Source organism: Schistocerca piceifrons, chromosome 5 (genome assembly GCF_021461385.2).
Source record: "Schistocerca piceifrons isolate TAMUIC-IGC-003096 chromosome 5, iqSchPice1.1, whole genome shotgun sequence".
In the NCBI taxonomy this organism is placed as follows: domain Eukaryota; kingdom Metazoa; phylum Arthropoda; class Insecta; order Orthoptera; family Acrididae; genus Schistocerca; species Schistocerca piceifrons.
In genome coordinates, this window is record NC_060142.1 from 422,299,451 (window position 1) to 422,314,051 (window position 14,601).

Here is a 14,601-nt window from a genome sequence, read left to right on the forward strand (position 1 = left end):
TGCGTGATCTGTGGATGGCAATGGATCTTCACAAAGCCGTGCACGGGCCCTGGGTTGGCGACACATCAGATTTTTCCAGTATGTGCCGCTATCCCAGGGCTTGTTCGCGTGCTCGACGAACGAACAACCTTTCTGCAGACGGGGTGACACTTAGGGAAGCGTCGCTTGCCTAGGCAGAGCTCCTACAGCAGCCAATCAGAAAGGTCCAGGAGACCACGTGTGAGCGCCCACCGCGCCGAGCTGCGCGGACGAGGCGTGTGGATCGCCCTCTTTTACTGACAGGCCCCCGACGAGATCAGACGCATTGGCCGGTTGCCTCCATGCACTTTTTCCAGCCCCGGCTCAATCTGTTTGCGCCTTAGGGCCGCTAAACTCACATAATGTACCCCGGCTAGGTCAATCAGTAAATATTTTCTCAATAAACGGGAGGCAGTTTCCCGACCGGAGTTGAAACATTACCACTTGTTCTTTTTTAGACCCCACTTCCACCCCAGGCACATCCTAACATGCACAGGTGGCAGGCATATCGAACACGTCATAACCTAAATCCGAATATCTCTGGTGATGTTTACATGTTGAATAAAGTGTGTTCACGCCGTGGGTTGTAACTAATTTACGTTTTTTTTTTTTTTCATATACAAGAGCGTCGATTATCCGAACGTCGGTCAACCGAACGACCGCTTAACCGAACTGTGTACTCGCTCGCACCTGTTGCTCTCCCACCCTACCGTCCATCATCCCCCTCACCCCCAAACCAAGTTTCCCACAGTAATCGCCGCACTGGGCCACCGCTGGCGGAACATTTCTTCTAATGGGGCCTTCACAAGGCGCTGCTGACCCGCCAAGCCGCCAGTCGCTGTGTTTCAACAATCAGCACACTTCTGTCGGCTTGGCACTGGCAGCAGAAGTAGCGGCAGTATCAAAGCTGTTCACAGCAACAGCTGCGCCAGTTTGAAGGATTGCGCGCCCCCAAGAAGAGCTTCTCATGGTGCAAACAGTCACCTTCTGTTCTCTGTTACGACCACTTGTGTGCTGCCCAAGATGAAAGCGACCAGTTTCAGATATCTGTAATGAAAAAAGTACGTGACTTAGCTGCTCGTAAGCGTGTAGGCTTGCTTAGACAGAGCAAAATAAAGGATTTTTTAAACGTTAATTTTGTTTACTGTGTGTATTGTTCATGCAAAATACGCATGTTATATGTATATATTTTTGTTTAATAAACTGTGCCACATACTATATATTCCTACTGAAGTTGCCTTTGTATGTTACTTTGTAATACTAAAAGATATGGCTGTTTTTATGAATAAATTTACTGTACAGTGCTTCTTTTTGGCAAATAAACATGTACAGTTCGTTTATCCGAACAAACCAGTTTTCCGAACACCCATGTCCCCCAATTACTTCGGATAATCGACGCTCTATTGTAGTTCAATAATTGTCACCCCGTACATACTGGCTGCTGTGTCCGCCCCGTCATGAATTGGAAAATGTTTCCCATATTAATGTCCACTAATATGTGTTCAGATACATTTGATCAGATAGTGTCAATTCGTTTTATGAACCGTATTTTCATGTCAGTAACTCTCAGAGCATAACATCCTGAGCTATCGTCACTTTTATATTTGACTTCTTTTATGGAAACGAGTGTAGGCGTTCTTTTGTGTTTCAGAGGCGGCAGCAGCGACTGTGGAGCGTCCATCTTGAGCAGCTACTGGGCGCTGACTACCGCCCGTTGCATCGTCGACGGCGCCGTCCAGAATATGCGACTCCGAGCAGGCAGTTCGAGCCGGGGCAGCGGCGGCTACGTGCACACCGTCAAATTGGCCAGACGGCACGACTACTACAATGGCCACGACTACGACATCGGCGTGCTGAGCGTGTTAGAGCACTTCGTCTTCGGTCCCGGAGTGCAGGTCATATCCGTCAGCTGGAACGAGACAGCAGTAGGGAGCCCCGCCACGGTCGCCGGCTGGGGCGCCTCCTCTTCTGACGGCAGCCTCCCCTCTGAACTCCGGGCCATCAATATCGAAATCATAGACACCGCCGTGTGCAATGCCACCTACGGCAATCTCACCAGACACATGATCTGTGCCGGAGTGAGTGAAGGCGGCAAGGACGTTTGCGTGGGCGACGAGGGCAGTCCTCTGATGTCCGGTTCAACGCAGGTTGGAATCGTCTCCGCGAGCAGCGGGTGTGGACTACCCGGTTATCCTGGCATCTACACCTATATTTTCCCTTTGCGCTACTGGATTTATGAGAATGCTGGAGTCTAATTAGCTTGCCTACTTTGCAAGTGTATTGAATTATGTGTCCTTCTCTACATACATGTAAGCAAAAAACGCTTTGAATAAAGTACACTATGCAATCAGTTACGTCTTCCAACTTTCTCTTACTAGTGAATATTAATGTGTATCAGAAAACATAGGATCTACGTCTGCATCTACATATACATCTACATCCATACTCCGCAAGCCACCTGACGGTGTGTGGCGGAGGGTACCTTGAGTACCTCTATCGGTTCTCCCTTCTATTTCAGTCTCGTATTGATCGTGGAAAGAAGGATTGTCGGTATGCCTCTGTGTGAGCCTCAATCTCTCTGATTTTATCCTCATGGTCTCTTCGCGAGATATATGTAGGAGGGACCAGTATACTGCTTGACTCCTCGGTGAAGGTATGTTCTCGAAACTTCAACAAAAGCCCGTACCGAGCTACTGAGCGTCTCTCCTGCAGAGTCTTCCACTGGAGTTTATCTATCACCTCCGTATCGCTTTCGCGATTACTAAATGATCCTGTACCGAAGCGCGCTGCTCTCCGTTGGATTTTCTCTATCTCTTCTATCAACCCTATCTGGTACGGATCCCACACTGCTGAGCAGTATTCAAGCAGTGGGCGAACAAGCGTACTGTAACCTACTTCCTTTGTTTTCGGATTGCATTTCCTTAGGATTCTTCTTCATTTGTCAGTAAAAGTATTAGACGTGCAGCTGCAGCCCAACGCTCTTCCATTGCTACCTCTTCCTTCACGTACAGAAGTACGACAGAGATTGATCTCTCAGCTCTCAAAGACACTCTCATCCAGCCGTGTGTAAAAGCTTCCGACATCTGCTCTCGCAATAATCTCAGACACTTAGAAAAAGTACTCGCAGGGAACTGTCAGATAGTAACTATCATAGAAAATTTGCCCCTAGTGCAATCAGTTCTTCGGGTACTATCTGCAAGTACCAAACTGCCTGAGAGCAAAAACTCTCATGTACATCCCAGCCTTTAGCAAAGATATTCGTCCAACAGACGATCTCTCTGTGATCGAGTGTTGTCGTCTTGTAGGGTGAAATGAACACCTCTTGTACAGGCATAAGTTCGTACATAACCGTCAATAACACTAGTTGCAGAGAGGAAACATGGGAAAGGTTGTAGAAAGTATGCGTGAAACATTTCACTGGTGGCAAGGTTTAAACAGATGGATGGATGCTTTACGTTTGCGGTACAACAAGCAACGGGTATTCTCTGTCTTCCGAACAATGATTCATTTTGAGCATCGACACTAAAAACCTAGAAATTTTAGTGTGTTTTCTACGATGTATACGTGCTTATGCGTTACTCTATAGACTTTAATTTTTTGTTTTAAGGACACTTGGTACAGGACCTAACTGTTAGTAATATCTAGGTATCACTGTGGGCCGCAGTGTACAGTGTTCATGAAGTTTAAATTAACTTTTAGTTGTTTTAATACATGGGGCCTTCAATAAATAATGCAACTCATTTTTTTCTCGACTAATTTCGGGTGAAAAAATGCAGAGTTTGTTGCGGAACATCGTGGAATATTCCCGCTTCAGCCCCTTTAGTTTACCTTCAGCCCTGTAAGGTGTCAGGCAAATCCAACACCTTCCATGAAAACCCTGACATGATAAGCAAATCCAGTAGTATGTCACATAGGTCCGAATAAATCGTGACATTAAATTAACCAAAATTATACGAGTAACGAGTGAGCAAATGGAATACCACAGACTAACACAAGAATGCCTAAATGCATGTCATACCTTCCCACCGTAAGACAGACGCAGTTCCGAGAGGAGAAACGAGAACAGAAGCCGAGAGCAGAACCGTGTTAAGCTCTACGCCTTACGATAAGGGACGGACATCCAAGTCGCCAACTAACCGCTAGGACCACCCCCAGTCCATGTTAAAAGCTAGAGCCCTCCAGAAGAACAGTATAGATCTTACGATAACACAAAAAGGGCCACACCACCTGCAAGTTTTAGCGTGAGACTTTTTCACGTCTCTGTTACGTCAGGACCCCCCCAACCCATGTTAAAAGATAGAGCCCTCCAGAAGAACAGTATAGATAACACTAAAAGCACCACACCAGCTGCAAGTTTTAGCGTGAGACTTTTTCGCGTCTATGTTACATTGCAAACTTTAAAAACATTGTCCCACCACGAAAAGTATAACGTTTCTCATTGGATAGACAGAATTTTTGTTGGTGGAGCTTAAGGTTAACATTGAGACCCTGATTGGTCAGATGAAAACACAGCCAGATAGTTTTTTTAAACCAACTTCGGTAAATTGTAGTAAGGAGAAGAGAGGAGAGTTGCTTCCGAGACGGCGAGGTGAGCGGAGCTGTGCTGCCCGCCGCCCCCTGACGAACACCGACAAGGTAATGAAGGCACGTGATGCCACATAACAGCACATAAAGCTTCACTCAGAACTGCAGAAGTTTCATCTGTTACACCCCCTTTTTGCGTAATACTAGTGACGATCGTCAATTAAAGCTCATGGTGTTCACATTTGCCACTTGAAGTAAAAATCTGAAACGTGATGATTTTTCTGTTACATAGCTATTGAGAAGCCACATCAGCCACTGTAATTTACGACAAGTTAGATACGTAATTAAAAATAATTGAGGGTCTCTGTAGACCATTTTGATATTTTTCTCTTCTGTGAAACTTAATTTAAACCTAGATTATAGATGTGATATGGCATAGGTCATCCTTCGATCCATTGTAGAACTTGGAAACCCACTCAGGGAATATTCGTTCACATTTTTGTTGAACGCAGTTGTTTTTCACCATCCTGTATTAAAACATTTCCTTTTATCAATAGTGCAATTTATAAACAAAGTTTTGTGAGTAGAATAAAATTTCCAATGGTAAACTTAACCGCTTTTTCGACGTTTAACTAAAAACAGGAAAGCCTTGAACCCCTTCCACTAAATTTAGTTAGTATTAAGATTCTTTTACAGGGAGTGCAGTGGAGCTGACGCTGAAATCATTAAGTATTCGGTTATATCATCGCTAGTCTCACTGAACTCTTCTGAATTCTACATGTCATGTGTGGTCTGGCGTCTCCTTACCAGCAACAGGTCCCAGATTGAAACTAGTCAATTCCCTAAAAAATACGCTCAGAGCGTTGTTGCGCAAAAGTGGTATGGAGACACGTTATAGAACAGACACCATGCAGAATGTTAGAAAATGGTGACCCTGCCAGGATGGTAAAATGCCATGATTGAAGGTCGACCACATGCCTAACTAGGTCAGAAAAATATCCTGTTGAAAAATTTTCGTAATAAAAAAATTTTTTTTGAACGTTATAAATAGTCGAAAACAGTAGCTGCAGCGAGAGATAGGAAGAAAGTATTCAATAAAAGTGAGACATTCTGGCAGAGACAATAGCATAATTAAGTTATGAATTTTAATATTTTTAGAATTAAGTTTTCTCTCCAATGCAAGCGCACAGGTGGCGGATACATCGTTGACAAGTTGGTTCTGACCCAACAAGTAAGTGAATGGTTTGTCAAGTCGTGTGAACAAAAAGTTTATGAAACGCGTGAGATCGTATGAGCGCATGTTGACTCGAAGTAGGGCGCGTGAATTGCTTTTAAAACAGAAAATAAGGGATTCGGAAAGATTAGCAATGGCAGATCGAGACCTTGACCGAAATGAGGTAGAGACCCAGCATGAAGATGGACAGAGAATAGAGGACAGTACAACAGACGATGCAGTATCGCGAGAAATAGGACATATAATGCACCATAACGAGGATAATGTACGTCAAGGCATAGAAAACCTAGGTCAGCGTACAACAGAGGAGCAGGAAAGTAGAGAGACAGCCGATGAGGATTCTAATTTGCGTCTTGAATATGTAGAACCCGTAGTAGAAGTAATCAGAGCTCCCTCACCACAAAGTACAAGGAATGCGAGCAGAAACGTGTCACAGCACAGTTCAATGCAATCGGTTGCGAACCAACACTTGGGCGAAAACAGAGAGCGTAGGACGTCAGAAGAAAACGCAATAGGACCTACCAATCTGGCAGAATTATTACAACAAATAACGGAAACCATGACAAGGCAAAATAAAGACATAGCGAACCAAATTCAAATTCAGAATGCAGAAACCACGAGACAAATGCGTGAAATTAAAGAACAAAACAAAAAAATTCAGTTACACCTAAGTCGTATTGAAGACGAGGCAAAAGAATCTCGAGAAGTGATAGGAAACTTAATAACAGGTCACAATCAATTGAGAACAGACATTGACAAGGTAAAAGCGGACGTACAAACACTGCGTAATGACACTCAGGACGAGATCAAAACATTACGTAACAACACCCAGAGAGAAGTCAAGAAACTAGAGAAACAGATAAACGTAATTACTAGACAAGCAGCAGGTACAGCGCGTAAAATTGTTGAAAACAGTGTGCTACACAAACGTATCACAAAAGCAGCGCTGAAAAGATATGATAACCGCATAGTCAAAATAGAAGCGCAAACGAAGAGACAATTTCAGAAATTGCGAACAGAGTTGTTGCAAACCATTGAAGAGCGTAGTGAACAGGATCGCACAAGCACAGAGTCTGCAACCACATCCGTATCTGTAACAGCACCGGAAAAACAAGCAATTAACGAAGATATTACGCATTTGCGATTCCAATCACAGGCGGAAAGTAACATACGTGAAATCAGACAGCCTGCACAGCAACAAACACGTTTCGAAATTCGTGATGAACAAACGTCATCACAAACACATGCGGAACCACAAATGTATGTTTCAAGACAGTTTGGATCGTGCAATGAAGCAGCGAGGTTGGCCAGACAAGATACCCAATACAATGGAAAGCCAGGTCGCGAAGAATACAGTGCAATGCATTCAGCTACACGTTCACAACCGATGGAAGAAAATTATTGCGTACCACTCCAACGATACTACGCAAGGGTAGGCGAAAGTTACAGTGGACAATATCCAATGGATCTACCACAACCGGAAAGAACGAGGGGAGAAATGATCAGAAACAAAAGTGGTGAAGAATCGCGAATTTCATATGGAACTATGACGAAGTACGACAACGATCATTTCCTCACAGTCAGAAAATTTCAACACTTTCGAGAAGGAAACTCATTACATGCACGAACTTTTATTGATCAATTCCGAGTAGGATTACCAGAACACTGGACGCTAGCACACAATTAGACTTTATATGTGCACACATGTCAGGAACAGTCGCAGAAACCATGCAGAATGTTGCAGCGACATGCCGATCGTACGAAGATTTCATAGAGAAGTTTCTCTCACGATATTGGTCCAGCGAAGCACAGAATAGAGTGAAGTACGAATTATTACAGAACCTATATTTTGAAAATTCAGGAGAGAAGAGTCCCGTGAAATTTTTCGAATTAATGGCAAAGAAAAATCAATGCTTAGATGTACCATACAGTGACGGAGAGTTGATTAAATTATGCGCGATGAAGCTACCGTTGAAATACTAGCAATCATTAGTAGGTCGCGGAGGCAATGACGTCGAAGCATTTAAAGGCATTCTAAGGGAACTAGAGTTCATATTTTCGGAAGATGACGCAAGAAAAGGACGAAGCGCACATGAAAACGAAAGCAAAAAGCAGTGGAATCCACAAGACACAGTACGAAGAAACAATAATTACGAACCATGTGATAACTTCGCACCAAGAAACGACAATAGATTTCAACAAACAACCGGTTATGGATTTAGAAGAGAGTATTGCAATAACTATAATTCACCCAGGAACGGCAACAACTATTACAGAGGGAATAACGACAACAGGAACGGGTACTGGAAAACCAATAGACCGACAAATTACCAACAAAGAAACCACTGTCAACAAGCTGAACAAGAAAAGAGAATACAGATAGAAGAGTTGGAGGTAAGACCACCAAAGCCCGATAAACGTTCGAATTGACAGCTAAGCGCCCATGCCAAAGAGAATGACACATCGACCCAGGACAATTGCAGCACCTTGAACAGAGAAGCAAAAATCTTATCACGAGAAGAGAAGAAGGAAGAAACAAATCCGCAGGTACCAGATGAAAACGAAGACAAGAAAATAACAATATCGTGTTGGGAAGAAATTAATTGGGAGAATACTGACGAGGAAGATGAATTACCAGAGGCATACAAAACGAATGTAGGAGGAAAGGACGAAGTAATGAGTATTGCAGAGCTATTTGAGATGGAAACCAGGGAAAGCGAATTCAAAGAGGATAATGCGCAGTCGACAGAAGTTGAAAGTAAGTTACTAGTGGGCACACAACCCAATGTATATAATAAAGGAAGTTATGAAGCGATAATTAGAGCATTTAGATGCGATTATGTGGAAGTAGCGACGAAGTAGGAGAAGATAGACAAGGATGAAAAAAAAGTAAAGGATGTTGAAGAAAGCGTAAATGAAGGGAGAAATAGAGAAGAGGAAATAAAAGAGAGAGAAGTAGCAGTCGAAGCTTATCCTACAGAAAGTTCGAATTCACAACGGAAATTCCTAAAAAGACTCATGTATGATTCAGTGGAGGATTCGTTGATGCAAGAAGAAGAAGAACAGAACCAACCCTTTCAAATTCAACCAGCTGTGAAGGCCATGGTAAAGCATATCCCAGTCAATATTGTAATTGATAGCGGAAGTGAACTGACTGCGATCTCAGAAAATTTATTCATGCAGTGTAATGCCAATGAGGAATTGCCAGTTCCGAAAACACGTATGATTAAAGTAAGAGGTCCTATTAGAAACAATGCTGCGGAAGTTACGAGACAAACAAAGTTAACTCTTTCGTGTCAAGGTCAAAAGATCGAAGCCAACTTCGTGATTATACCTAAACTAACTGTAGATTTGATTATAGGTGCAGATTTTTAAATGAGAGACGAGCGATAATAAATATGGGGAAAGGTAGCGTAACATTCGGGAATGTCACACTTCTCTTTGAGCAAAAGCTAAAATTAGAAAAAATACCAGTTATAAACAAACAATTAAGAATGACGCGAGATAAAGAGGATGAAGAATTATAATGGTATGCACAAAAGGGGGAATCGCCTCAACTCATGTTAGAAGTTCATAAAGAAATCGACTAAAAATTGCAAGAAGTTCAAGGTACTTCAGAACACAGTAAAAGACAATTAGAGGGTATTTTACAAGATAAAGCAGAGGAATTTTTACCTAAGACTGGCAGTATTAAGCACTTTCAGTACAAGTTTGAAGTAAAACAGCACAAACCATTTAGAGTGCCACCCTATACAATCCCATTAAGCTACAGGAATAAAGTATTCCAGGAGATATCTAAAATGTTAGATGACGATATTATTGAACCAGCTACCTCCACATATAACAGCCCGCTCCATATTGTACAAAAACGAGATGGGAGTATCAAGTTAGTGCTTGATTCCATATAGATCAACACAATCATAATCACTGAGACAGATCGCCCAGAAAAATTAGAGGAATTGATACAAAACTTCCACGGTGCTAAGATATTTTCATCAATTGATTTATGGAGTAGTTTCTGGCAAATAGAATTGGCCCCAGAATGTAGTAAATTTACAGCATTTATCGTATTCGGTAGATGTTACCAGTTTAAACGATTGCCATTTGGTTTAAACATATCATCAGCAGCGTTTATTAGGGGATTTAATACTATACCCACTCCCGAAATTTTACAAAAAAGTACTTGTTATGTTGATGATGTGATTATAGCAGAACCCTCTTGGGAACATCACAACGACACATTAAATCAGTTTTTACAGATCATGAAAGAGCATGGGGTCACAGTAAATATAACAAAATCCAAATTTGGAAGGCGAGAGGTCAAATTTCTAGGACACATAATTTCCGAGAAAGGGGTTATGCCCGACCCAGAAAAACTAATGGCAATCAAAGAATTCTGTACTCCATATAATAAGAAAACTCTCAGAGGATTTCTAGGTCTCACCGGTTTCTATAAAAAATTTATTCGGATCAACTCTCTCGCAACACCACGCCTATGTGCATTGACTGGAAAAAACACTCCATGGGTATAGGATCAACAAGCCAATGAAGAATTTTTAAAAGTGAAAAACGCACTAACAACAGCACCGATTTTAGCACATCCTGATCTAACACAAAATTTTTGTATGGTCACCGATAGCGTGAAAACAGGTTTAGGAGTTGTTTTATTCCAAGAATACGAACAGGCAGGGCTAAGATCATATAGAACAATTGCATTTGCCAGTCGGGTACTCACAAAAAGCAATAAAAACTATTCAGTCACGGAGCTGGAAGCATTGGCCATTGTATGGGGCTTCCAACGTTTTCGATACTTCCTATTCGGAAGAAAAACAAAAGTATACACTGACCACAAAGCATTAGAATTTCTGTTACCCGCCAAACTAACTCATGGGAGGTTAGCCAGATGGATGTTAGTACTACAAGAATTTGACTTCACTATTACACACATACCAGGACCAGCGAATGTATTAGCAGATGCTTTATCACGATGTCCACAGGGTGCATCCAATAACATAGGTTTGGAAGCAGCAGAAGACCAGTTTACAATGTACTATATGAAACAAGTACCTTTCGAAAACTACATTACGACACCATTGTAAAACATAGGCAAAGAACAGGACAAGGATCCCGAAATACTAGGAATCAAACACAAGTGGAGAAGTAAGATTTTCCAGACATTCGACAGCACTAACTCGTAAAAAACAATGTTTTCTTTTTTAGACGAAATGTTGCAACGAATGAATGGTTAATTTATATCCCAGATGAACTAATTAATAAGTACATATGATATACACATTTAAGTAATGGCCACTTTGGACCAAAGAAATGCTTTTTAAAAATAAAACAAACAAGCCATTTTCCTAATATGGAAAGACAAATTAGAACAGTATTAGACAAATGCAAAAAATGTATGAGGGCTAAGCACGTCACTTTCCAAACCAAACCACCTATGTTTCCAATAATCCCTAAAAGATTAAAACAAATAGCTGCAACAGATTTGATGGGGCCCCTCCCACACACAAAAAATGGATATATTTTCATATTTGTCGTTTTTGAACTTACTTCTAAATATGTTACCTTGACACCATTAAAACAGGCAACAGGTCTTACTATAAGTAAAGCATTTAGACAAGATTTTCTCAGACAAGTAGGTCGAGTGGAACGAATAATTTCAGATAATGGCCCACAATACAAATCAGTGCAATGTCAGAACACGTTAAAACAACACAAAATAAAACCCATCTACATATCTAAGTAGAAACCTAGCGTAAATCCAGCAGAATGATCTATGAAGGACATAGGCACTTTATGCCGATTATATCCAGACAAAAGACACAACACTTGGGATATATACCTTAAAGATTTTCAAGAAGTAATAAATGAAATGCCACATAGCACTACACTACTACCTCCAGTTACTGTACTTAAAAATATTGAACCCCCAAACAAAATAAGAGAAAATGTTAGCTTTCCTATTGTACCACGTAGACAGCACAAACAAGTCATAGCAACAGCACTCTCCAACATCAGAAAGGCAGCCATTAAAAGAAAAGAAAGAGGAGATTGAACAGCAATTAAAAGAACATTCTCAGTAGGCCAGAAAGTATTTGTAAAATCACACCATCTCTCCAGCAAACAGAAACTCAAAATACGTAAGTTTTACGCTGCATACAAAGGACCTGTCATAATTAGCTGAATTGCTCATGATAATGCTGTGGAACTAATGAACCCAAAAACAGGCAAAACCTTAGGACTTCACCATGTGAGCCATATCAAAAAGTTTGAAGATTTATTTCATTACTGGTAAATAATCAGCACAATATTTCAAGATTATGTTGCAGATAAGATCGTCAGGAGAAAGAAGAATGAAGAGAGAGGAAGGTGGGAAAAAGAAAGTAGTTTCAATAAAAACAAAAATAACACCAATAGTACCATAGATTAAGGTGAAGGGATAAAACGTAGATAGTCTAACAGTATGAAATACTAAAATGCTATACACCATGACACTACACAAAAATAAAAAAAAACCAATTTGAGGATTCTTGAAATTAAGACTCAAAATATATTAGAAGTGTAACATGGAAAGGATGCCGAAAATTGTAAAGCTTTTTAAAAAGGTGTAAAACAATGTAGGTACTAGACATATGTTAGATGATTATAAGTAAAACTTTTTGTAAGAACCATTGTAAAAACTCCAGCAAAGACCAGATGCAACGACCCACAAGTTAAAATGAGAGAAGTATCAAGAAAGAAAAGGACGTAATTAGCAAGACACGATTCCTACAAGGCAGAAGCGTCGAGAGAAAGCAAAGGACAGCGAGACCAACAGAAGGCCCTTGTATCGAAAGTGGGCAATAAATCTGCCCGCTAGGCGGAACCCTGCTGGGACGGAACACGGAGCCGCACAGTGGCGGAGCCCTGCAGAGACGCGATGGGACGCCGAACGCCGGCAGGATCTCCGAGCGCCCCGACTCAGCGGAGCGAGCAAAAAACGACCTGACGAGAAGACGGCTTGGGTAATCCAACACTGGCAAAAAAAAAAAAAAGTGGGTAAAAGTCACACTACCGCTATTAAACAGCACGCTGATGCACGAAACTGAAGAAAACGTCCACAAAGTAGAAATGACATGTCCAAACAATTTATCAAACTATTACTAAGAGGAGAACTTCAAAGCGACTAGATATCAATAAATATTCCCATATCCTGCCCAGAGAAGAACCAAGAAACAAGTAAGAAGCAGAGAAAAAGCAGGAAGAACAGAAGTTGAAGATTCGCAAGATTGAGACCAAGAAAGAAGATGGGTGAAGAATAGACGACCTACCTTCCCAAATCCCTATCCTATTGTAAACTAGTCGTCTGCGAAGTATTACAACGAAAAACGACTGCTTTCAGAGACACATAACGATGACTTTCACGCATACAAAGCCAGTAAACCACGAGATTCTGCACTCACAGCTCCATTCCATTATGGGACCTCCACAACAGCAACACACACTTGCAAAGCCAACAAGGAACGACGAACGAAGCTGTACATCAAATACTTGCCCACATCCATCTCACTCAAGTCCATCACCTTCGTGCAAAAAACATTCACCAACCTCATGCTTAAACATTCATAGGATTGTGTGAATGTGTGAAATCAAATTATGTGATGTAGGAATTGTGCAAAAGAAACATGTGAAAAACTAAATAAGTTAAGCACACCAGACAGCTAATAAACTACAAAATAATAGTCATTGACTATGGACTTAAGTAAAAAATAGACTATCGATAAAAATAAGTCGTTAGTTCTGAAATGGACAGTATATAAAGAGCAAAAGTAAGCCATAATAAACACTAAAACTATATGCCACTTATTTTCTCCTCATAAAAATAAAAGAATAACTATATTTTACTCATTTTCTCCTTAAAAAAACAAAGAATAAAAAATTATCTTGTTGGATGTTTTCCCTTTTATTAACATTTGTACCATTTGTTAGGATAATATCTCAATACTTGTGTATGTATATTTCTTTGTCAAAGCAATTCTTGGAAATAATTCTTATTTGTTAGTGTAACAATGTTGAAATGAGTGTCTAGAAACAAAAACATTTTACTTGTACATGATATTTAGAAAATGTGTTAGGAATAGATTTTACTTAATTACTACATTTATAAAAAAAGTATATTTCTAAGAAAATCGATGTGAAAGACTCCTCACTTTCGATAACAAACTTCTTAAAAAACAAACTTCACACTTAAATAAAGAAAGAAAATAATTAAAAATTAATAATGGCATAAAGATATTCTTCTCTTGTCATTTTTGAGAATAATGTGGAAGAATATAAAAATATAAATTAGTAATACAAACTAGCTTAGAACCAGAATAACGTCGCTGAACAGTAGGCAACAAAATTTAGATAAAGGAATAATATTGACTGATTTAGACAACGATTCAATCATTGCCAAAAATTCAGTGCAAAAATTAAGTTCGAGGGGTGGTGATATGTAAGGTGTCAGGCAAATCCAACACCTTCCATGAAAACCCTGACATGATAAGCAAATCCAGTAGTATGCCACATAGCTTTGAATAAATCGTGACATTAAGTTAACCAAAATAATACGAGTAACGAGTGAGCAAATGGAATACCACAGACTAACACAAGAATGCCTAAATGCATGTCATACCTTCCCACCATCAGACAGACGCAGTTCTGAGGGGAGAAACGAGAACAGAAGCCGAGAGCAGAACCGTGTTAATCTGAAGGCCCTACGATAAGGGACGGACGCCCACATCGCCAGCTAACTGCTAGGACCACCACCGCCCATGTGAAAAGCTAGAGCC

General features: G+C 40.7%; 1 protein-coding gene across 1 annotated transcript in view; it reads left to right on the forward strand.

Moving 5' to 3' along the window:
* Positions 1-14,601, forward strand: part of LOC124799055 (transmembrane protease serine 9-like) — a 171,066-nt gene that overhangs the window by 46,589 nt on the left and 109,876 nt on the right. The window contains exon 2 of the mRNA XM_047262593.1: positions 1,670-2,191. Within this exon, the coding sequence (XP_047118549.1) occupies positions 1,670-2,191 (522 nt within the window). The remainder of the gene's footprint in view (positions 1-1,669; positions 2,192-14,601) is intronic.